At 39.3% G+C, this 26,664-nt stretch overlaps 1 protein-coding gene across 1 annotated transcript; it reads left to right on the forward strand.

The window, feature by feature from the left end:
• Positions 1-1,337: 1,337 nt before the first annotated feature.
• On the forward strand, positions 1,338-26,664 carry LOC107877915 (adagio protein 1). Its single transcript, XM_016724721.2, has 2 exons — positions 1,338-2,035; positions 24,509-26,664. The coding sequence occupies exons 1-2, from the start codon at positions 1,761-1,763 to the stop codon at positions 26,115-26,117; spliced, it is 1,884 nt and encodes a 627-aa protein (XP_016580207.1). The 5' UTR covers positions 1,338-1,760; the 3' UTR covers positions 26,118-26,664.

The following is a 26,664-nucleotide window of genomic DNA, read 5'->3' on the forward strand; positions in this document are numbered from 1 at the left end:
CTAGAGAATACTTATTCGATGACAAAATTAAAAGAATCTCTAGCATGTTGTTATCTTCAAATAGTTAAAATAATCTTTCAAAAAAAATTAATACTATACACATATTTTTATTTTACGCGCTTTCAAGAATTTATTTTATTTATTACTATTTTTCGACAGACTTTATTTTATGTTTTGTTTTTGTATATTATTAAAATCTACCCTTTTATGAGTTCAGTAAACAAATGTATTAATAAAATATTTAAAAAGATAAGATCTTTTCTATAATAATTAATTTTTATAAAAAAATATATTATGATTGTGGAGAACTTTTTTCCGTCGCATGAACATTTCATAACTTTTCTTCTTTTTCTTACTATTTATATTAAATAATATTTTATGAAAGAAGTTTGTACAAATACTATGGGATGAAGAAGAGGATAAAAAAAAACAGTTAAAATTGTTTTGAACTTTTGTGATTATACAAGTTTATAACATATTTCTGATGAACCAATTATGGTTTACAAGTGATTTTTTTTCTCATTATTTAATGAATTGCATATAATTTTTTGTGGATAATTTTATTCATTTCTTATGAAATATAAAAGACATATTTCAAATAGCGAAATTTAAAATTATTTTTTGTGGATAATTTTATTCGTTGCTAATGAAATATTAATGACATATTTCACATAGTGAAATTTAAAATTATTCATAATATTAAAAATGAAGGTAGTGGTATTAGATATTAGTAAATTAATTTTAAAATATTTTTTTGTTAATTGAAAATTTATATTCTTAAGCATAAATTTTGTAAGAATAACTAATTGATCCTTGTGGTTCATTTCAACAAACTTGATTTTTTTTCTTAATTTTGTATAAAATTATATATAAATCATCACATTTATTTAGAATAAATTTATGTCTTTTTATCAAATTGTAATTATTTTACATATTTTAAATCATATTATTACAAAATATCAAATCTCTTGAGTTTGGACTCGAGCTTACTACGAGCCTTAGAAAAGTAGTATATAGATATATAAGATATAGATATAGATTTTTGGTTTGAAAGAGAGTTGCATGTACACGTATTTTTTAGCTTGGTAAAATGTTTGCGAAATTATACTTTCTTTATTTCAATTTATATGATACACCCTCCTTTTAAATTAGTACCCAAAAGTCATATTTCTATATTTAATAATAGTAATAATAATTTAATATTAAAATATTTATTTTATTCTTAATAAAATAATTAATAGGTACACAGATACCCATCATTTATTTTATATTATAGTTTTTTTTTTTGTTTGTTAAACTTCGTACAAATCAAACTTTGTCTCACATAAACCAAGACTGGACCATCAGTAGCAATTTCCATAAAGAGAGGAAAATGGGAGGGAGGGCGTATTTGGGTAAAAGCTAAGATAACACGAAAATTCCCCAAAACCAAACTTCTATTTTTTCCACCCACACCCACACACCCACACACCCACACACCCACACCCACCACCAACAATAACCGATATCATATCATCCAAAGGCGAGGCGGTGAATACACGCCTTGCACATTTCCTTTCATCTCTGTGATCCATCTGTTTTTCCTAATTTTTCTTCTTGAAAAAACTCACACTATCGCTGACCACTCATTTCATTTCCTCGAAATAAAAACCCTAAAGCACCATCGAACTCAAAATTGGTCAGCATTTGGTTTCGAATTCAACTTCAAATAATCCCGAGTATGGGGTAAATGAGAATATATACAAGGGGCGAATTTCTCGATGGAGTGGGACAGCAACTCGGATTTGAGTGGAGAAGAAGATGAGGTGATTGAGGAAGAACTTGAGGATGAATTAGAGGATGGGGAGAAACTAGGGTTTATGTTGAGTGGTGGTGGTGCGGCGTTGCCTTTTCCTATTGACTCGCTTTTGCAACCGGCGCCTTGTGGTTTTGTTGTTACTGATGCTTTAGAGCCTGACCATCCAATTATATATGTCAATTCTGTCTTTGAGATGGTCACTGGTTACCGTGCTGAAGAAGTCCTTGGCCGAAACTGGTAACTTTTTTCCTCTACAATTATCACTACTTTCATACTTTGTTGTATAGTTTTTTTTATAACCGTTGTGTCCTGGCCTGCTTGCCTTCACCCTCGGCTAATTCCACAGGGTACTTGGAAGAAATCATTTGGTGTTTTGTTTTTGTCATCAGTGGAATTTGAACCTAAGACCTCACGTCTCTCAAGCACTTCATTGACCACCAGGACACACCCTTGGGTGCCATACTTTGTCATATAGTTTTCGTTGCTTTAATGTCTTTTTCTCTTTGAATTTCAGATTTTTGTCGTTAAAATCTTCATTTTAATCAGGCATATTTGGAATTACAGCTGCTAAAAATTATAAATACCTGATAAGTATTCGATATACATATTGGAGGGTGCATCAATGACTTTTTATGTTTGTTGCCCATTGTTGTTAGTTTTTGTTAACTTACGTAATTCAATATAGGTTCAATGCATTAAGGTTCAGATTATTTGCAAATCTTTAGCTTAATCAGTCATATTTTGTTAGCTAGAGCAGGTATCAAGTTGTGGCACTGATAGTTTACAATGGATTTGTTTGGATAAGGATACAATAATGGGCTAGTGTGTAGGGCAGGATGACAAACCAATTTAGGTTGAATGAAGTAATATGTGGCTAATTAACTGATTTTATAGGGATAAATATTAAGATGATGCTCATTTCTATGGCTTGATCTTAAAGCAGAGAAGGATAAGGAGAACGCAATGCGGATTATCTTCATAAAAAATTAATGCAGTGCGGACTATTGTGCTTCATTATTTTTGTAGTAGATAAGTGAAGGTCTACTTATATGCCTAAAAGAGATAACTATAGGTTCCTTGACATTTACCTGCTATTACAGCATGCTCTGACCTGACTTTTAGTTTTTTGATCGAACTCCTTGACTTTTCTGCCATGTGCTAAGTTAACCTCGCTAGTCTTTGGTTTGAGATTGCGACTAATTTTCCAATGCTTTAATCTGTTTCTTTGTTATTATTATTATTATTATAATTTTTTTTTCTTTTTTGTTGGGGTTATACTTTTGTTATGAAGGGAAGAATTTTCTCTCTTACGCTCCTCTCTCTTTCTAACAAAAGTTCTCTTAATCGTCTCCAACGTCTCTTTGACGTGACTACCATCTACGGCGTAGTAGACACCGGCATAGTAATATCGGCGGCGGCAGGTAAGTATTCTACCTTCTCTCTCCCCCTCTCCTCTCCTCTGGTCCCTCCCCCTTCTACTTCCCCACTGCTGCCAGTTCGGTCCTCTCGCCGGCATTTGGGTTCCCACGGTTTCCACTTCGACGAGGCTAGGTAAGAAGCAGATCTATCAACGATTTGGGTCAGGCGACCTGAAGTGATTGCCGCCGGCGACCCTCTGGCGATTTCTCGGCGACGTCATTTTGGCGAACATCAACATGCCGGAATCCAACATAGCAAGCAAGATCTGAGTACTGGATCCACGTTTTTCTGTGACTTCGAACCTCTGAACTTTATTTTACTGAGCTTTACTGTATCGCTCTTTTTAATATCTTCACTATTTATAATTTGTGTCGGTTAATTTGTTGCAGAATATCTGTTCTGTATATTGGTGTCTAGCATCTGTTGTGCTTGAATTTTGGTTGTATTTTGTGTTTTACGTGTGCCTTTTATTGTTATTGCTAATTTAGCCTGTCCTGTTCTTTGGGTTGAGTAGTGGCTTGAGTGGCACATGGTGGAATAGGGTCATGTCCGGGGGGTCATGGGGCCCTATGGGGTTGGGAGCGGGATCGGGGGTTGCGGGTGGGTTAGGTTCGAGATGCAGCGTGCGGGTTATTAAGGGAGGGGATAAGAGAGCTGATAATTTGAGGGTAGGGTCGTGAAACATAGGGACCCTGCAGGGTAAGTCTATAGAACTGATTAAGATTCTTAAGAAGAGAAAGTGGGTAGGGTCCAAGGCTAGGGATATAGATGGGTACACGTTGTGGTATTCAGGTAGTGATAGATGTAGGAATAACGTAGGTATCTTAGTGGACAAGGAGCTTAGGGGGCAGGTGGTGGAGGTTAAAAGGGTTAGTGATAGGGTTATGACTATCAAGTTGGTCTTGGGGGGTTACTTTGAACATCTGTGGTGCGTATGCGCCACAGGTGAGCCTGAACGTGGAGGAGAAGAAAAGATTTTGGCTGAGGTGGTTAGGGGCGTGCCTAGTTCAGAGAAGATTTTCATAGGAGGGGATTTCAATGGGCACATCGGGTCGTTGTCGTTAGGGTACGATGATGTGCATAGAGGCTTTGGGTTCGGGGTTAGGAATGATGAGGGAGCTGCTCTTTTGGAGTTTGCGAGGGCCTTTGGGTTGGTGGTAGTGAATTCCAAATTTTTGAAGAAAAAAGAGCATCTGGTTACTTTCCGTAGTAGGTTAGCCAAGATCCAGATTGACTTTTTGCTGCTTCGGAAGGGGGATAGAACTTTGTGTAAGGATTGTAAGGTTATCTTGAGTGAGAATATTGCGACCCAACATAGACTCCTGGTGATGGACTTGGTTATCAAGAAGGGCAAGTTGAGTTGGGTGGGAAGGGTCGACCTAGAGTTAGGTAGGGCAGTCTGACTCCGGGTAGTGCTTTGGAGATATGGGTGAAGTTGGAGGGGATGGGGGTATGGGATAGTAGGGGGACGTGGATAGTATGTGGGATAAGGCTGCTACTTGTATTAGGGAGTCTGCTAAAGAGGTGTTGGGTGTTTTGAGAGGTGGGTCTGGCTGGTATCGGGGGGATTAGTGGTTGAATGAAGCTGTTAAAAAGAAGATGGAGACGAAGAAGGCGGTTTACGTTAAGTTGGTTGAGAGTAAGGATGAAGAGGAGAAGTGGGTGAGTAGGGAGGAGTACAAGTTAGCTAAGAAGGAGGCTAAATTAGCAGTTACGGCTGCTAAGACAACACCTTTTGAGAGTGTGTATAAGGGGTTAGAGGAGAAGGGCGGGGAGAAGAGGTTGTTTAGGCTTGCCAAGGTTAGTGAGCGGAAGTGTCGGGATCTGGACCTAGTAAAGTGCATTAAGGGAGAGGATGGCAGAGTTTTGGTGGAAGATGTCCTCATTAAGAAAAGATGGCAGTCATATTTCCATAGGCTCTTGAATGATGAGGGGAACAGAGGTGTCGCGTTAGGGGAGTTAGAGCAGTCTAGAGAGTGTTGCGACTTTGGCTTTTGTCGGCGTTTTAAGGTAGAGGAGGTCAGTGAGGCTATTCGCAAGATGCGAAGGGGCAGGGCGAAAGGGCCCGACGAGATTCCAGTGGATTTTTGGAAGTTCTCTGGCCGGACTGGTTTGAGGTGGCTAACCGACTTATTTAACAATATTTTCAAGTCAGCAAAGATGCCCGAGGCATGGAGATGGAGCACGATGATTCCTTTGTATAAGAACAAGGGTGACATTCAGAGTTGCAACAATTATCGGGGTATTAAGTTGTTGAGTAACACGATGAAGATTTGGGAAATGGTGGTGGAGCGGAGGTTGAGGAAGATGTGTCTATTTCAAAAAATTAATTTGGTTTAATGCCTGGTTGCTCCACGATTGAGGCAATTCACCCAGTGCGGAGACTAGTAGAGCAGTACAGAGAGAGGAAGAGGGATCTTGATAACGCTCGAACTACACTTCTCAACGAGAATGTAAGCGATCGTTGTCAATATAAAACCCAACTAGGTTGGAGTTGAATCCCTCAGGGAATATGGTGTGAACGTAAGTCGTTTGCGATTTAATCCATTGATAGTTGGATGTTTCTAGAAAAAGAGGGGTTTTAGTTAACAAGTAATTGTTGGTCAATTTAGTTTAAATGTTTGTAATCAAGAGTTTATGAAAAACCAGAATTATGTTCACTAGGGGTTTTGGTACTTGACAGATGCTACTAGTGGTTCAAGATTCTCACGGTAGGTAGGACAACAAGTTATCTTTGGCGAAGTTATGCTTAAATGTCTCTCGACCTACTTAAACATTTAATTACCTAATCCTCTCGGACTTAGGGAATTTATACACTGCCCAGATTTTACCTCACCTCAGGTTAACCAACTTTGTTACAACGCTGATTATTAAACGGAAGTTTAGTGTTTCCTAGTCCCTGTTGATAATTCACTTCCCACTATATTTGATTTCTTTCTCAAGCAAAATCAAAGCAGGTGTTATCTATCGTTTGCAACCAACAGACAATAATTAAAACACAAGAATTATCAAGAGTCCTACCACCTTTCGAATCTTGAACACTCAGCACTTTATCAAAACCTACCCCTAGATCCCATAATTCAGGTTATAGGAATTTAGCTGCTCATGACGTAATAATCGAAGCAACTCGATGAATTTATGCTTTGAAAGATGAACTTACCAAAAGATGAATAGAAACTAGAGATTCTCAGATTACATCTCCAAAGAAAATCCCAAAATAATAATGATAAACTCTTTAAAGTAATTGCTTTCTCAAGCCAAAAGAAGAGGGAGAAAAATATCAAAGTATCGTGTCTCAAAACTCAAGGTTCAAAACTCTTAAGAAAACCCTAAACAAGGCTTTAAATAATTCACTCTAATTATGGAAACAAAATAATAAAATTCAGAAATTTCTCGGATTAGGTGATGCCATTTGTGATAGCCTATCAGGAGGCTGACGACTTATCACAAATGTCGTCAGCTTCTTTTATGCTTTTGGTACTCGCTGCCTAATGCTGACGACAAACGGTGACGCCCTATTAGCTCCTTGACGACCTATCACAAATGTCGTCAAGGCTTTTCCTCAGCTCTCATGTTCTGCCTTAGGCTGACGGCAATCTTGACGACTTATTAGCTCCTTGACGTCCTATCACAAAATGTCGTCACAGCTTTCAACTTAGGCCAATTCTCTGTCTACTGCTGATGATGAAGCTGATAGCTTATCACAGGGCTGACGACTTATGACAAATGTCGTCAGCCATACTTCGCCTTTATTTAGATTTCAGCTCATTTGCTTCCATTCTTGTTGGTTCTCTAGCATCTTAGCTTCTACTGCAAAATCAATCATAAAGCAATTAAAAACGACAAAAGTTGCTTAAGACTTCGCAATTATTCTTAGTTAAAAGCCTCAAATGTGTTAGCATTAGCTCACACATCAACACCCTCAACTTAAAACAATTGCTTGTCCTCAAGCAACTTAGCACAACCAAGAGAATACAAAGAACATTTGGCAGTCAATCATCCATATCATCTCAAAACACTTTCACCATCTCCAAAGTGAGTCAATTCAAGTACAATGAAGAACACCAATGCAACACACAAGAATCAAGATATGGCATCAATTCAACTATAACAACCATGCATAGACCAGTATTACACTACCCGAACAAGTTAGTAACTAGTAATGTAACTAGTGTGCCATCACAGAAAAGAAATCTCTCTCATCTCATATCAGGAATTATATATGTAACCATGGGGACAATCAAAACACTCACTCTCAGAACGAAGTTCCAATCAGTGTATGCCAAGTACCATAGGCTTGCCCTTATTTTCATTACCCAGATCTTCAAATAGGTCAGCTAGGATCACTATAGGACTTCTCTTAGGCTTGTAATGTAGGCTAGGGGTTGGTATGATACTCGATGGTATTTAAAGTGACTAAGGTTCCTTGACACTACACTAGCTTTTTGGGGTTTCACTCATTAGCCTTTTTCGCTCTTCTCTTTTCTTGATCACAATTATTTAGGATGGGTGCAGTCTTTTCTCAATTACTTATTCTTTTTCACAATTTTTCTTTTTCTTGCTCTTTTCCTCTGCACCCAGCTTTTTATTCATTTCTTTTATGCTACCTTTCTTTATACTCATTCTATATCACGCACCTTTATGGTAGCCACCCTCAACTTAGGCCATTTGCCTAAGTCAAGGTGCACAGTGTCCAAGGAGGACCAGGGCCAAAACAGGTTCATTATGATCTAAATGAGAAGGTGACAGGTGTCATACAAAGAAATAGGCTAGTTAGGCTCAAAGCAGGAATCAAGGGATATGATACACATAGGGAAGGTCATTTAGGCTAAAGTGAGCTAATATTAAAACAGCCTATGATCCTTTCCTAACCCCTATCCTTCAACCTAGGTAAGACTAACCGGGCAAGTTCTGGTTTCAACATAGAGGGGGAACGTAGTAACATCTCACACACACACTTGGCGTACAGGTATATCGCTCTCGACTACTCATTCAATTTGTGCAGCTGTTTAGAATGATTATTATGTTACTAGAACTAATGCCATACAAAGATGCACGGTGGTCACACTTAAATGCAAATCACTCAGTTTAAAGTAGTAGACCACTTGAAGAGGTGTACAAAAGTCACAAAAACAATTCAACTGCCTCAAGTACATGTATTTCTCCTAGTTGATTACAAAATTTTACAACAAATTTACCCTACACCCTCAACTTAAAATCAAAGAAAATCTAAACTAAGGGTTAGAGTATACCTGGAATAGATTAATCCCGGGGGTCATGGGTTCCTGACCCTGCTGCCGCATCTCCATCAGGAGCCTCTCTCTGTTCTGGTGCAGCTGTGAGAGGTTGGCCTTGGAAGGTTTCAAGCGGAGTAGGGGTAGACCGAAGAAATGCTGAAGAGAAGTGATTAAGCGTGACTTGGAGCAGTTACAGCTGACTGAGGACATGGCCCTGGATAGGAAGTTATGGAGGAATAACATTAGGATAGAGGGCTAAGGGTGTGAATGAGTCGCAGTCAGTATTTAGGTTGAACTTAGTGTCCCGTGTTTGGCAATGTACAATATGTTTGTGGATGTCTTACATATGTTATTTTATCCTGTCTATGCTTTTGTTGCTCTTTCATACTGTCTTTTGTCTTGAGCCGGGGGTCTATCGGAAACAGCCTCTTGACCTCTTTCGAGGTATTGGTATGGACTGCGTACACTCTACCCTCCCCAGACCCACTATGTGGGAATATACTGGGTTTGTTGTTGTTGTTGTTGTTATACTTTTGTTATGAAGAATCAACCAAGAAGGTTGGGAGTTTAGATTCAAGGGCGGAACTAACTTTGTTTCTTTTGTTTGTTGGGATTCGGGAAGTAAAATTTAGTTGAAAGGTGTAGTAGATGTCTTATCGTGTAGCAACAGCTGCTACATGAGAAAGGATGGTGGTGGTGGTGGTGGTTGTTGTTGTTGTTATTATTATTATTATTATTATTATTGGCTTAGCAAAATGATGGATGTATTGCAGACCAGGTTTTGTCACATTTGTGAATTTAAGGGAAAGTGTAACCAAAAAAAATGAAGCAATACTGGTCGATGACAAAGGGAAAATGGAAAATACCTTACCTTTTTGGGGATGTTTCAATGCCTGATTCCTATTCTTTCTGTTTGCATATCGTTAAGAATCTGGTCTTAAAAGGTCCCTAGAATTCTAACACAGATGATCCTAGCATAATCTAGGACGTGGAGCGTTTGAGTTTTACGAAAGGTATAGTTGATTCACGACTCTCTGGTTTCGAATCTCTGACCAATATTGAGTTTTACGATAGGTATAGTTGATTCACCACGCATTCCAAACCGATATTGAGTATATGGTCAGTATCTTCTCTACTTTCCTCACACAAGCTACCACCAACTCACTAGAGCTCTCCTCTTTCTTTGATATTCGTTGCATTCCTTATGACACATCACACAAACAAAGAAATTGATTATTGTTGCTGCTATTTTGTGCCACACTTTCTTCTAAACCTTCCCCTTACTTCAATGCTGAATTCATTATTCTTTCTCCCCATTAAACATTCTATTTTCCCCACCATTTCCTCCATTCCTTTGTATAAAGTTTATCCTTCTTGAATTTTGTATGACCCTTCTAAAGATGGAGAAGTCTTTATGATTCTAGATTTAGGAGAAACTAGCAAACTAGGACATACTGGGACATGCAAAACATGATATACTGAGATGAGGGGTAGGAAACAATGGTGTAGTTTCTCGAAGTCTTTTTACGACAAGCTTCTAATAAAGGAGCCATAGTTCCCACACTTCTTTACATATATCCTAGAGTATCGAGAAGCTAAGTTGCTTGGACTCTCCAAAAATGTTGCCGTACCCGTGTCGGGTTCTTAAAAAATACACTATTTTTGGAGGATCCGACACACACCCATAGACATTTTTGAAGAGTCCGAGCAACTTAGTCGAGAAGGGTGTATTTTTCACTTGGCTAGCAACGAGGAGGTGATACTTGACTGTTGGGAACACACTACTTTGTGGGAACACACTGGGTTTGTTGTTGTTGTGTGTTCCCACAAAGTGGGGTCTGGGGAGGGTAAGATGTACGCAGTCCACACCGCTATCTCCGAAGAAGTAGAAAGGCTGTTTCCGATAGACCTCCGGCTCAAGATAAAGAATAGGCAACAAGGTGATGGATTACATAACAAAAAAGGCGTAAGGAATAATAAAAAGTAAATCAGAGCAATAAGAAAATGCGAGAGATACGGCAACACGAAATAAGCAGATAGTGACTGAGAAAATATGAAAGGGACACCCACGTATAAGTAACACATACTCGCCGCCATAGACACCTATAGACACAGACCTAAGGTTACTAACCCGGCTACACAAGATCTCTCCTGGTGGCTTGCTACAACCCACACCCTCCTGCTAGCCTTCTACCCTTATCCGCGACCTCTACACCTTCCTATCTAGGGTCATGTCCTCAAGAGGTAATACTTGACAGTTGGAAAACTGATGTAGAGAGAGAGATCTCATATAAAATCGGTGTTTCACATATGTCGGTGTCTCATGTGCAAAAGTTTGGGTGATAATGTGGATCTTCTTTTACATTGCAAGGTAGACTTACACTTGTCGTGAGAAATCCTGAGATAGTTTGGTCTTCAGTTGTTGAATCCATGCATGGTAGAGGAAGCTATATGTAGTCTGGAGCGTGGGATGTGGCTCATCTAGCACTTATGTGGACCGTTTAGAGGGAGAGAAATAGGATAACTTTTGAAGGAGTATAATTTTTTTTTGTCCAATTGAGGGGCATCCTCTTATCCTTTTTGTAGAAAATGGTGTGAATTGTGAAGGAATTTTTTTCCCCATACCTACAGTATTCCTATTTGTATAGAGGAATATCTTTGGTAAGGTTTTTTATTCTATGGTTCATTTGTTGTATACATTTTTTTGTGTGTGTCCTTCACTAATAAATTTTTCGTTACGTCATAAGAAGACCACATACAGTAGAAGGAAGTATCACTTTGATGCGAAGGATATGAATAGATGGTCAATGAAGTGGAAGAAGAACCCTGAAAATTCAGGTTCAAATTCCAGCAAAGGCAGAAAAAGCTAGTTGATATCTTCCAATCTGCCTAAATCCTGGTGGGTAGAGTTCTCCCGGTTCCTGCACTGGTGAGAGTTAGTAGGTATCTGGTGGAATGGCCTACGCGTATGCAGGTAAGATCAACACCTACCATCAGAAAAGGTCACTTTGATGGAGTAAATGCCCCGTAAGTAGGATCATCCTAAAAAAACAATTAACCAAGCAAATTGCCTACCACCAAGCCTCAGGACCCGCGAGTTTGTATTGATCATGGACTTCATTTTTCTTCTTGGTGGTTGTTGTTCGTTAAGGTGGAGATGGCAGCGCGGAGATCTTGTGATACATTATAAGTGATACCTTGGGCCTCATAGTTCTTCAATGTTACAGATAAGTATTTCGACTTTTGTCTAGATCTAGTTGGTGGCTGAGAACCCAAATGGAAATAATGATGGCGACGCATAAATTTCGATCTTGTCTTTCACATGTAAAGTTTTTGTATGTTGTTTCTGGTGTTAACTCTTGGCAAAAAGTATAGCCGATGATGTTCGATTAATTTAGCATGGATCATGACACAGTTGGATAAGTCAGCGTGGATCATATTTCTGGAAGGAGGGGGTGGGTCTTCTTGTATATTTTGGTACTGCGATCATATTAAATCTCAACAGGATATTTGGATTGGATTAAGGGTTTTATTATTGGAGTGTAAGCAGATTGCACTGAATTCAATGGCACAGATATGCATTGGCGCCTCGGTGAATTTATATGTAATATAGAGATGCTTATGTAGTTTTCAGCTGCTAATAACAGTGGATAGCAGTTGGTTATTTGTTTCATCCCAATTGTGCTCACGGTAAGAAATGAATATGGGATCAAAATCAAATGGTTGAAAGGGAGAAGTGGAGAAAGTGCTACTAGGGTGTTTTGTGATAGAAGGATGCCTTCTAAAGTGAGACTATAATTCAATTGTAAGACCGGTCAATGTTAACTGAAAGTCAATGTTGAGCTGCTGAAATTCGACACATTGCGATATGAGTGTCGTAGATATACGGATGTTGAATGGACACCATATTAGATTTAACAAGATTAAAATTGTATGTTCACTTGAAGGTGCAAGTAGCATAATGGACATAAGGATAAAATGAGAGAACGATCACTTGAGTTGGTTTGGTCATCTCTTGGGTTCGATGCAGACTTAGAGAAAAGTAGGACATAATAACAGAAAATATTTATATGGGCAATAACAATTAATTGGGACTGTGTTAGTATGTTTACTTTAGGTCCTATGCTTTCTAGTAGTCTTTTAGCTTTTGGAATTCTATGCTAATAGAAAATATAGAATGTTTCTTGTACTCTATATTTTATTTTTATTCTACATAATGTTGGCCTGAAATGAATTTAACAGGAGAATCATTGTCAGTATTGACTTATGTAGCTGACCCCAACTTGTCTGGGATTGAGGCGTAACTATAGTATTGTTTTATTGTAATTTATTGGTGTAAGAAACTAAAATTAGTCAAGGATATTTGATTTAACAAAGGCTACCCTACATGTGCTTCTCAAGAATTTCAAAAAGAGGCTCGGTGCCCGTCTTCAGGCTGCAAGCACCTAACATGAAATAGAACAGAGTTGCCATGAAAAGAAACATGTAGATACAGCTAATGAACGTGAGAAACTATACACTTCTGTTTTGGGATTGTATTGTATTAAGTATCAACCATTTATCCAAATATAGGGGTAAATGTTTGTGATTCATATTTTCTTTTGACTTATTGATCTTCCATGTGATCGTCATTGTAGCTAATATAAGCATGGGAATAACTAAATAAAATTTAATCATCACCTTTTGGTTTGGGAAGTACTGAAGATAGCAAACAGTTTCATTTAATCTGTATAATCCAAAGTTTAAATGGGTATATTCTATCCTTGTGTGGAGTCCAACTTGTCTTTCTTCTGATTTGCCTCCATCTTTGATGGTATTTTTAGCCCTCCTCCCCCCTCCCTCTTGCTCTTGTTTTTTTAAATTTAGGTTGCATGTTCTGCAGTTGTATCTTTGTTATCAGTAAAATAGAAGGGAGTTCTGAGGATATTTACTTTCCCTTTTCTAGTTGTATGGGTAAATGTGAATACCATTTGGGCTGAAGGGCTCTGGGCATAGGCAGAGGATGGTGAACAGAAGAGGACTAGAAAGATGAGAATTTGAGTTGATGGGTGATGATGGGGTCTGGGTAGAAGCATTAGGTTTGTTAGTCACTGTAGGTTTAAATGTTTTTCCAGCTTGGATAAACTATGATTAACAACAACAACAAACCCAGTGTATTCCTACATAGTGGGATCTTGGGAGGGTAAAATGTACGCAGTCCATACCGCTACTACCTTCGGAGAAGCAGAAAGGTTGTTTCCTATAGACCCCCGGCTCAAGACAAAGAATAGTAAACAAATTCGTAATAAAGCATGAAACAAGATGGAATAATAGAAATAATACACCCACAAAGTAATACTTTGCACTAACGAACCAAAGGCACCCTCACCCCAATACCCTCCTACTAGCAACTCCAACCTATGGACATATCCCTAAGACTACCAGCGCAGCTACCCCAAAGCTCTCCTTACTACTGGCTATGATCCACCCACATGCACTAGCAACCTAATTCGTGTCCTCTATACCTTCCTAGATCAGTAAGCTGTGACTGCTCTATTTCATATCTAATCACTTCTCTCCAGTATTTCTTCGGCCTACCCCTACCCCGCTTGAAACTATCCAAAGATAGCCTCACCTACGAACTGGGGCATCCGTGCCCCTCCTCATCTCATGCCCAAACCATCTCAACCTAACTTCCTGCATGTTGTCCTCCATCGAAGCCACTCCCACCTTCTCCCAGATAAACTATGATTAAATCAAGAATAACTGGCCTAGTCCCCATAATTTTTTGATTGGGTAAATTGAGATTTCATTAGACATTAATAAATGCATCCTGTAGATGCATGAATTCAGAAGCTGCAGCAAAAAAGAGTTGGCTTCTGATCAGTGCGACCTACTAAATGCTTACCGAGGAGCTAACAAAATAGAAATTACTAAGCAGAATTTTTTATTCGACAATTGACTAACTGAACAAAATTATTTATAGTATGTTGATTACTTCTGCAAGAAAATGTTCGTGAGATACTTATATTTAGGAAGGTGGCTAGGAGATGTAACTGGACCTACACCCGCATCTTGGATTTAGAAGCCAGTAATTATGTAATAACATGAAATGGTAGGTAAGATCCAGTGTTCAGGAATGCGATGATGCACAGCAATGCGAGCCTCTCTTGCTGCATGTGGCTGATGCAAGCCAACCTTATAGTAGTGGCCTCATCACAGGGTTATGCGAGATGCGAGTTGATGCGAGCTTATCATGTTGATTTTATTTTTAGGTCAATTTTAATTTTAAGTTGAGAAAAGAGTCACTTTAGGTTGATTTTATATTTAGGGTCAATTTTAAATTAAAAAAACAGTCCACTGCTGCGATTTTCTAGGGTTAGCTTTGAAGTCCACTGCTGCGACTTCATCTTCTTCTTGATGAAGTAGACGAGCTTTAGAAGAACAAGAATTAGATGTTGAAACATCATTAATTTAGATTTGTTTTTTCTTTTTTTTCCCTGGTTTGTTTTGCTATTTTGTTGAATTGTTTTGTTATTGTGGTCTGTATTGGTCTGTTTCGCAGCAGGTGTTTCGGTGATCAAACCTATGATTTTGGTGTTTAATTTAAACTTCTGCTTATACATATTGTCTTCATTGTTGATTCTGTAATTGTTGTGGTCTTTTCAGTTCTCTTTACTGTTTGGATGTTTTGTTTAGTCTTTTTCTTTTAAATGGCGCTTCACTTAAGTGATGTGCTCGCATCGCTTCGCGTAATGCTTGATGCGGAACCTTGTCACTTTTTTCTTCCCTTGATTTGTTTCTTCCCTTGATTTGTGCAATGCTGATCTTTTCTAAACATGGTAAGAACTTCTAGCATTGATATATCTCAATAAAAGTCAAAAGATTGAAATATATTTTTGTCTTTAATTTTATTTAGCTCCTTTTAGCTAGAAATAGTGTGTAGAGAATCTTTTTTTGATTGTTTATAAGGTGGAGATAATCTTTTCTTGTAATTTGTGATGAGGTTTTGTCTGTTAGTCAGAAGTTACCATATCATTTTGTTAGAGAAGGTTTTACGTAGTCTTATCTTTTTTGTTGGTTATAGAGTTCTAGTACTGTGACTCCTAACTAGTTTAGAACTTTACATTCCATAAAATTGGACCCATTGTGTTGTCTATTTTGAAGACTCCGGTACACATGGTCTTATTTTTATATGGTAGGGCCCTACCCTCGAACCCCTTAAGCTGGCCCAGCCGTTGGTTTTGTCCACTTTGTCCCCCAACCTTATGGTTGGAGGTAAAGAGTCCTTTCCGCTAGGCTATACCTCCTTTGTCTTGAATAACACGCAACTTTTGAATGATACCTTATAACTTTCTCTTTCTTTCTTCTGTCTTATTTCTTTTTGTTCTCTCTTGTTTATTTTGTTCTCTCCATTCTTTTGCATTCCTCCCTTCTTCACTAAATCAGTTTAATATCAAAGCTCAAACCAATTCACTGTTCTGTTACACCCATTACCCGTAAAACTCATATTCTAGTACCAGAAATGATCCAATTTACAGTTCTCAACTGACATCCTGTTAAACTCCTCATATTCTAGTACCAGAAATGATTTTTACAGCTCCCAACTGACATCCTGTCATCATTTAAGTAGAAAGAAGCTATAGTAAGGAGGCTTGATAACAATAAACAATACTAGTAAGGAAGTTTGATTCCTCATTCTTTCGATCTCTCTTGGAAGTTGGAGAGCGTAACTACATTGCATGAGACAACGCTATAAATTTTTGAAATTGAACATTTTTGGGAAATGGAAGACATCACCTATAAATGGAAACTCAATTACTCTAAGTTGGCGGTTCAGAACTTCATCTTCAATGGGAGTATCATTGCTTGATGCTACGGGGACCAGGAGGATCAGTTTGATTCCATTTTCAAATCCTTTATAGCTGGACTAGCAGTCTTAGTTGTTTAGGCTAGTATGCTCCAGCTGAGAGTGAATTATCTGTCTAAATAGACAAATGCAATGTTCTTTTATAGGGTAAATTAGTTTATTACTTTGGAAAACCGTGCATATAAGTTGTAACCCAAAAAGCAGAGAACCTTAACACACACAAAAAAAGTAAATCCAGTGTTATTATGTTATAATATCTTTTTAATATTTTTTAAAAATATTCTTTTTAGTTTAAAAAAATCAGAGATGATCTTACCCGTTTTTTGAAAAAATCCAAGGTGGGCCTAAGAAAAATCAAATGTCTATTCAAATCGGGCCCAAAAGTGACCCGGTTCAGCAAAAGCAAAGCAGACAACAAAGGAAAAATAAAGATAGAAGAGAAAGTTAAAAAGGGAAAATGATCTTTATCTGTTTAGTGAGTAGTCGAGGTGAGGTTGAGACGGATAGTGTCTATTTCGGAAAACCAGTTCGGATTTATGCCCGGCCGCTCGACGACGGAGGCAATCCACCTGGTGCGGAGGTTGGTGGAGCAGTATAGGAAGAGGAAGAAGGATCTACACATGGTGTTTATCGACCTGGAGAAGGCATACGACAAAGTCCCCAGGGAGGTGCTTTGGAGATGCTTGGAGGTGAGTGGAGTACCGCTGGCATATACCAGAGTAATTAAGGATATGTATGATGGAGCGAAAACCCAGGTGAGGACGGCGGGAGGGGACTCAGAGCATTTCACTGTCCTGACAGGATTGCATCAGGGATCTACTCTTAGTCCCTTTTTGTTTGCGTTGGTGATGGATGTGTTGACGCGGCGCATTCAAGGGGAGGTGCCGTGGTGTATGCTTTTTGCAGACGATGTAGTTCTGATAGATGAGACTCGAGGGGGTGTGAATGACAAATTAGAGGTGTGGAGGCAAACTCTTGAGTCTAAAGGGTTCAGGGTGAGCAGAAGCAAGACAGAGTATGTGGAATGCAAGTTTAATGACGTGAGGCGGGAGAATGAGGTAGTAGTGAAGCTGGAAGCACAGGAGGTATGTAAGAGGGATAAGTTCAAGTATCTTGGGTCCGTGATCCAGAGTAACGGTGAGATCGACGAGGATGTCTCGCACCGTATTGGGGCGGGATGAATGAAGTGGAAACTCGCGTCGGGGGTGCTGTGTGATAAGAAGGTGCCGCCCAAGCTTAAAGGCAAATTCTACAGGGTGGTAGTCCGTCCGACCTTGTTGTATGGAGCGGAGTGTTGGCCAGTTAAGAACTCCCACATCCAAAAAATGAAGGTGGCAGAAATGCGGATGTTGCGCTGGATGTGCGGACTGACTAGAGGGGATAGAGTTCGGAATGAGACTATCCGGGAGAAGGTTGGTGTGACTTCAGTGGAGTGCAAGATGCGGGAAGCACGATTGAGATGGTTCGGACACGTGAAGAGGAGGGGCATGGATGCCCCGGTCCGTAGGTGTGAGAGGCTAGCGTTGGATGGTTTTAGGCGGGGTAGGGGTAGGCCGAAGAAGTATTGGGGTGAGGTGATTAGGCGGGACATGGAACAGTTACAGCTCACCGAGGACATGACCCTAGATAGGAAGGTCTGGAGGGCGCGAATTTCGGCAGAGGATTAGGGCCAGTTTGGGTCGCTAGTGTAGGGAATTACTTGGTGGGGGTTTTATTCCTGTTATGATTCCGTGTTCCATGTTTTACTACGAATCTGTGTGCTTTCTTCTGCTTTCCTCTGTTTTATATTACTTATGGGTGCCGTATTTATGTTATCTGCTTCGTTGTTTTACTATGTGTTTGTGTGGTATCTCGTGCCTTGAGCCGAGGGTTTATCGGAAACAGCCTTTCTACTTCATCAGAGGTAGAGGTATGGACTGCGTACATCTTACCCCCCAGACCCCACTAGGTGGGAATACACTGGGTTTGTTGTTGTTGTTGTATCTGTTTAGTCATAATAAGGTTTTATTTGTTAGTTTGAGATGATTATGTCTTCTAGTTTGAGATATTGTTTTATCTGATATTTTCATTTTTTTTGACATATAGTTCTCCTAGTTTTTAAGACTTTTAACTTGTTTGGAATTTACTATCTTATAAATAAAACCATTATGTACTTTGTTTAGAAAACTTGAATAACACTCGACATGAAAATGAAGAATAACCTTACAAATTTATCTCTTGAATGCTCTTCTCATGCCCTATATTATCATACTGGCGTTGTTTTCTACAGCTCAACTTATACTCCTGCGATTCTTTTTGTCATCCTTTACTTTGGTCCTCCTAAATGCCATCTTTTGCCTGCTGTCATGTTTCATATTAGGCAGCATGTCTCATACTAGGTGAACTGATTGTGATGTGGTTGTTAGACTTTACATGAAAGAATAAATTGGAGGTGTTGTTTTGTTTTGAGATGACTCTGTGGAATAGCTAGAAAGCTTAGATGTTGCAGCACTTCAGTTCCAATAATTTCTATAGCTTGAATTTTATGTGTAAGCTTGATATCAGCTCAAACATGGGAAGAGGGGTGGACTGAGATGTTAATGTGGTTGTTAGTCTTGTGGTTAGATGAACTTCTCCACCGTAGGAGGTTAATTGGACCTTGCACAATTTTGGGAGACCTGGAGACAGACATTGCAAAAAGCTAGTGATTAGAGAAACATGGTTTATTATTAAAAATTTTGTTTTTGTGAAGCAAATGAGGGTAGGTATTTGGAGAATGACACTTGTTGAGATTGTAATTGGATGGATAATTTTGATATAGGAGAAACTCGACTCTACACCTTCAAAAGCTCTTCGTATTTCTCTCTCCACACCACCCATATTTACACAAGCAAAATCAGGTTCCAAGCCCTTCGTCTCCTCCTCCTCCTCTCATTCTTTCAGTTGAACATCAATTTTTTCACCGTTTTCGGCACTGTCCAAGGAGTGCCACCTAAGCAAGTCGCACTATAGTCTCATGTGAAGTAAAATACGATCCACGTCCTCACTTGCCTCCTCACGCATGTAACACCAACTCAACTTTCCCTTTTCTAAGGTTTTTCCCCATCAAGATCACCCCTCTAATGGCTAACCAAGTGAAGAAACACACTTTCCTCGGCACCCTTGGAACCCATATTGCATTACATTACATGGGAATTCAACCTCCTCCCTAACTAATAGTTCCTCATAAAAAGTCATGTTTAACACTCAATTGTTTCCCAAGCCCCACTACCAAATGTCTGGATTATCCACTAGATTGAATTGCCTACGCAACTCACTTTCTAATCTTGAAAATTCCTTCTAAATCTCAAGTCCCAAAAAGTCTCCACATTTCCCCCTAGTTTTGTTGAATTTTACCATCTCTTTGACAAGATATTCTGTACAAGTTTTGAAATTCATTTTCAATAGCATATTCCCACACCAACTATGTTCCCAAAAAATAAACATTCCTCCATCTTCGACTTCGAGTGCGGTACTTTTCACCAATACACCTATCTCCTCGTAGTATTCCTCCACAATACACCTAAAAGGCAGAATGGCATGTCTAGTTTTCCAACCCCCCCCCCCCCCCCCCTCGTGATCCCGTATTTATCAACTATCACTCCCTTCCACAAAGCGTATATAACCCCAAACCTCCATAACCATTTGCTTAATAAAGCCTTATTAGAGACTTCTAAATTTTTAATTCCAAGGCCTTCTCATTTCTTAGGAGATTTGATAGCTCCTACCGCACCAAGTGAAACTTTCTTGCCCTATCCGCACATTCCAAAGAAAATCTCTGAAACTTCTCCAACTTCAGTGACCATAGTTGGAGCTTGAAATAAAGACATATAGTTAGTGGGGATGGTCGATAATATGCTCTTGATAAATTGTTAGTGATTTCGGATAGATTGTTCATAGTATTACTCCGTGGGTGTCTTGTTTCTTTTTATCTAGTGGTGGGTTACCCTTTCAGACAACTCACAAAACCCTTTCAGCTCTTTGCCCAAATATCTCCTCAAATCCCTCAAATTCCTCAAATCCATCGACTCCATTGAAGATCTTTGTCCAAATATCACTTTCGAGAATCTTGTTTCTCGTTTCGGAATGCAAATCATGAATTTCCTGAAGCACATCAACTTCTCGCCAAAACTATCTCGCTTAAGAACTGTCTGAAGTAGGGTTTTTATATCGCCTCAGGAATTTTTTGCTTTGTGAATTTCTTCTTAGGTAGGTTCAGTAATTTTGTCAGTTTTATATGAAAATTTTTTTAGGTTCCACCCGTTATCGAAAGTAAAAAAAATTGGTAGTTTTAATCATTAAGAGATTTATCTCCTTATGACTACTTCAACAAGTTCAGATATAGAGAAATTTGTTAATGATAAATTGTTATGGAAGTCTTTTAGGTGCGACACCTTTGGAGAAACATTAAAAGGCATGTTTCTGTCTTTTATTGCTCGAGACTATTGGTTCCTTGAGATTTTAGTCTTATGTACTGGTTTGAGTGCAAGAAGCATGAAATTGGACTTGAACTCCAATTCAGGTACTAGTACTTCCATAAAGCTCTGAGAAGTGGAAAATTTCTAATTTAGAGGTGAACTTATGGGTACATAATTTTTCATGCTTCCTGATTCTTATCTGCAGTTTGGTTGATCTCCGTTCATCAATGGATATGAATATGTTTTTCTAACACTATTATATTCAGATTCTGGGATTAGAATGGGAAAAAGAGCTTTTGGAAACTATCAGTGCTAATCACCATTAATCACCATGGTGATGAGTGTTGGCCAGTCAAGAACTCCCATATTCAAAGATTGAAGGTGGCGGAAATGAGAATGTTGCGTTGAATGTGTGGACTAACTAGAGAGGATAAAGTTAGGAATGAGATTATCCGGGAGAAGGTGGGAGTGGCTTCGGTGGAGGGCAAGATGCGAGAAGGAAGGTTGAGATGGTTTGGACATGTGATGAGGAGGGGCACGGATGCCCCTATTCGGAGGTGTGAGAGGCTAGCTTTGGATGGCTTCAAGAGGAGTAGAGGTAGGCCTAAGAAATACTGGAGGGAGGTGATTAGGCATGACATGGAACTGCTTCAGATTACCGAGGACATGACCCTAGACAGGAAGGTGTGAAGGTCACGGATTAGGATAGACGGCTAGGGTGAGTGTAAAGGTAATCACTAGGTGATAGGGGAGTTTGGGTGTGGTGGGTGTTTTAGGCCTGTGAGGGCATGTTACTACCACATGGGTATTTATGTTATTTCATATTCCGTATTATTCGTATTTCTCTTATTTCCCATTTCTCTGAGACTTAGTGTTCTTATTTTTCTCTCTTATTTTTGTTATGCTATACAGCGTGTTTCATGTCTCATTACGACCTTGGTATACTATTCTCTATCTTGAGCCGAGGGTCTATCGGAAACAGCCTCTCTACTTCCTCGGAGGTAGTGGTATGAACTGCGTACATTTTACCGGCCCCAGACCCACTTTGTGGGAATATATTGGGTCTGTTGTTGTTGTTGGGTTACCCCATTTTGTTATTTATTTTTATTCTCTGCTTGGTATACAGTTATTATCCCTGAGCCGGGGGTCTATTGAAAACAACCTCCTTCATCTGAGGTAGTGGTATATATATGTATAGATGTGTGTGTGTCAAAATTGATTAAATTGCTATTTTTCTTCAGAAATTTATCAAAGGGCGTAAGGTGAAGATTAGTATTTTTTATAAAATATTAAAAATCATGGTAAAATAACTATCTCAATTGTGCAAGTTTAAAAGCTCGTTGGTCCTAGTCTTTTCTTGACCCTCTGAATAGCTGGATTCTGCACCACATGATCCTTGTTCGAAGCACCTAACGTCACTCCCAGGTATGTAGTCAGTAGAGTCCCAACCCTGCAATTCAATACTCGAGCAAGCGATCTAATGTCATTCACCTCCCCAACAGGAAAAATCTCACACTTCCTCAAATTAATTTTAAGACCTGACCCTGCATGAAACCAAGTTAGAATTTGTCCTAAAAAATCCATTTAGGTCTCAACTGCAACACAAAAAACCAAGGTATCATTCACAAACATCAAGTGAGACGCCGATGCTGTCCCCACCCCCCCAACTGCAGCATCAGAACCCTTTAAGTAACGCCCCAAAACACCATTACCATCCTGCTCAAAGTATCCATAACTAGAATAAACAACACCGGTGATAGAGGATCCCCTTCTCAAATCCCTCGAGTTCCTGGAAAAACCAGCAAGGGTTACCATTCACCAACACAGAGAATCCCACTGAAGAGATGCAACAAAAGATCTATTTGCTCCACTTCTCCCCAAATCCCATTTGAAGCATAATGGGATCTAGGTATTTCCAGTTTATATGATCAGTTACCAAAATTGGATATGTTGGCATGAAGTGAATTTAGTCCATATTTCTGCTGTTTGATTGGTTACAAAAGAAAGTAAGAAGTACTTTAACAGTTGACTAGATAGACAATGTCACATGGTTTTTACTTTTTATGTTGCTAGTCTTTATGATTCAGCCTTGGTACATCATAGCATGTTTCTATCTCCCATCTTCGTGGTTGGTGTTCATCTCTTTCTTTTTCCTCTTTTAGGGGTGTGTGTCATTTTCCGGATGATAGGAATGTGGACATATTGTTACTAATAGTAGAAATTAGGATGAAGTTACAGTATTGTTGGGCTGTGATATGATATATGAATGAGTGTCGGGGCCGGGTCATTGCTGATCTAGAGATATTTGAAAAAGTTGTCGTCAGAAACTACACATGCTATATATTCAAAATCTTCTTCTATTTCTTCAAGTGGTCACACGTTATCATTGTAAAAACCAATTATCTGATGCATCTTGCTTCATAATATTTTCTCAGGAACCTGAACCAGGTGAAGCTTTAATCAACCCTATGGTCATTGTTCCCCAAACTGTGTTTCTGCTATGAATAACAATTGAAAGTGGGTTTTCTTGTGTATTGTATGATTTATGTGTTTTCTCCTTCTGTGAAAATACAAGTGCTGCATAAGTACAATTAACTGCAATCCTCCAGACACCACTCCCAGTCGTCCAACAGAAAGTAACAACAACAACAACAAACCCAGTGTATTCCCACATAGTGAGGTTTGGGGAGGGTAAGATGTATGTAGTCCATACCACTACTCCCGGGGAAGTAGCAAAGGCTGTTTCCGATAGACTTCCCGGCTCAAGACAAGGAATAGTAATCAAAGTCATACCAAAAAACCTAAAACAGGACAAAACATAGAACAAAAAGTAAAAGAAAAGAAAAAGAAAGGGAGCTGTCATAAAGAAAACAGGGAAAGGAACATATTTTAGAATTTCAAATGAAAGAAGAGAAAAATGTTAGGAAGACATGTGCTTTGGAAATCAGAAGGGTTGTGTGATTTGGAATCACTTGCATAGTGCTGTCGGTGTACTTCAGAATCAGCTGTTAAGACTCGTGATTCAGATTTCTATTTGGATTTTTTGATCGCATTTACAGTGATTCTTCTTAAATTTGTATGTAGTTATTTCTACTGTTGTCAGTACTTTGTGGTTAGGGATGACAATGGGGCGGTGCAGGTTTTAGGCTATGTGGGTGCGGTGCGGGTGTGGGGCGGGTTTAAGTAATTTTTTTTAAATGGTGCGGGTTGCGGGTATATGCGGGTTTAAACTAAAAATTAATATTTTTCTCGTAAATCTACCTTAAATTATATGTTTTCTCCAATTTTGTGATACTTAAAACATCATGTATAACACTACAAATAAACAATTTTATAACTTTTTAAATTTCTTAATTCATTTTAATGAAAATTTGTTATTTGATCATTACTTGTACACGTGATACTTTTCTAATAATTTCTTAGTGAAGTGATATTAATAGAAATTGGTTGTTACTATTTCCTAGTATTGAAAATATTATGGTTTTTAGTGGAGTTACAAATTTTTCAAAAAAGGATAAAAGCAAAAATGTAGGGAGGTGCGGTGCGGGTATGCATGGGTATGAGTATTGTGGGTTTAAAGGTGATGCGGTGCGGTGCAGGGTGGTTTTAAAATTCGCGGGTTTAGAAAAAACCCTCACCGCACCATTGCCACCCTATTTGTGGTCTCTTCATAGTTGTAGAAAGACTTTATTTTGTGCGTGGTGTATCCTTTATAACCCCACTTCAAAGACTCATTCTTACACTTACTGGTTTTTTGTTGTTTCGCCAGTCGCTTCTTGCAATGTAGGGGCCCATATGCCAAACGAAGACATCCTCTTGTGGACTCAACTGTAGTTGCAGAAATTAGAAGATGCATTGACCAAGGGATAGAATTTCAAGGCGAACTGTTAAATTTTAGAAAAGATGGATCTCCCCTGATGAATAGACTGCGTATGACTCCAATATATGGGGATGATGAAGCGATAACTCATGTTATTGGTATTCAGTTCTTTAAGGAAGTAAATATTGATTTAGGTCCACTTTCAGGATCCTTGGTGAAGGAGCCCACAAGATTATTGGATAGGTATCGTTCTGGTCTTTCTTCTTGTGGACCAGTCTCAGAAGGAAACCGAGCTATCAATCGTGGGGTTTGTGGTGTACTGCAATTGAGTGATGAGGTCTTAGCACTCAAAATTCTTTCACGGTTGACCCCAAGAGATATTGCATCTGTTGGCTCTGTTTCTAGACGACTTTATGAGCTGACTAAAAATGAAGATCTTTGGCGGATGGTCTGTCAAAATGCATGGGGTAGTGAAACAACTCGTGTGTTGGAGGCGGTGCCAGGAGCTAAAAGATTGGGTTGGGGTAGATTGGCTAGAGAATTAACTACTCTAGAAGCAGCAGCTTGGAGGAAGTTGACTGTTGGAGGTGCTGTTGAACCATCACGCTGTAACTTCAGTGCATGTGCAGTAGGGAACCGTGTTGTACTCTTTGGTGGAGAGGGGGTAAACATGCAACCAATGAACGATACTTTTGTATTAGACTTGAATTCCAGCAATCCAGAGTGGAAATATGTCAAAGTCAGCTCTCCTCCTCCTGGCCGTTGGGGGCACACACTCTCTTGTGTGAATGGATCTCATCTTGTTGTGTTTGGAGGATGTGGAAGGCAGGGTCTCTTGAATGATGTCTTTGTGTTGGATTTGGATGCCAAACAACCAGCATGGCGTGAAATCTCTAGTTTGGCACCTCCGCTTCCAAGATCTTGGCACAGCTCCTGTACCTTGGATGGAACCAAGTTGATAGTCTCTGGTGGTTGTGCAGATTCTGGTGTACTTCTCAGTGATACTTTCCTGCTTGATCTGTCTATGGAGAAGCCTGTGTGGCGTGAAATACCAGTGACATGGACTCCACCTTCTCGTTTGGGCCACACACTCTCTGTTTATGGAGGCCGGAAAATACTTATGTTTGGGGGTCTTGCCAAGAGTGGTCCTCTGCGTTTTCGATCAAGTGATGTGTTCACAATGGATCTCAGTGAGGAAGAACCCTGCTGGAGATGTGTTACAGGAAGTGGAATGCCTGGTGCGGGAAATCCCGGAGGCGTTGCTCCTCCCCCAAGGCTTGATCATGTGGCAGTAAGTCTCCCTGGTGGCAGAGTTCTGGTCTTTGGTGGGTCCGTTGCTGGTCTCCACTCAGCCTCACAGCTCTACATTCTGGATCCAACAGAAGAGAAGCCTACATGGAGGTTATTAAATGTGCCTGGTCGGCCTCCAAGATTTGCTTGGGGACATAGTACATGTATTGTTGGTGGAACTAGAGCAATAGTCCTCGGAGGTCAAACTGGGGAAGAATGGATGCTCGGTGAGCTGCACGAACTCTCTTTAGCAAGCTCTGTTGTATGAATAAAAAGAAAGGTAATAATCAAGAGAAGGTGTTGTGCTGAATTCACAATGAAAATTTTGCCTCTAGAATAAAGGGAGTCCTAGTACAAACTATTGTAGTGCGGTTTTTGCCTTGGACCAAATGCACAGTTGATTAGCAAAGTACCTTTTGAGTTGGTGGCTATCTTGTTTATTCTTGTGTGGCTCATAGGCCATGCTGAGCCGATCTTGTTGAACAGTTGGTCTGAATTGAGCTTAATTTTGCAAGGTTTGCATGGAATGATTTCGCTTGATGCACTCGAATTATTCACCCGTTGAAAGCTAGGTGTAGCTTGATAGATCAGTAGATTATTCTGTATTCTTAGGTTAGTGTGTATTGTGTATGGATGTGTGTGTGTTGTTCAAGTCCTGTAATTTGAATCCTGTGGGCCAATATGCAAAAATAGAAGAAGTAAAGTTAAAAAAAAAGGTAAAGATTTGCAGAACCGGATGCATGGGTGTCTGTATTAGATTTATAAATTACCCCTTGCGTTGTTTAATAACAGTTCATTCGACGACATTTTTTTTC

This window comes from Capsicum annuum, chromosome 7 (genome assembly GCF_002878395.1).
Source record: "Capsicum annuum cultivar UCD-10X-F1 chromosome 7, UCD10Xv1.1, whole genome shotgun sequence".
NCBI classification, from domain to species: Eukaryota; Viridiplantae; Streptophyta; class Magnoliopsida; order Solanales; family Solanaceae; genus Capsicum; species Capsicum annuum.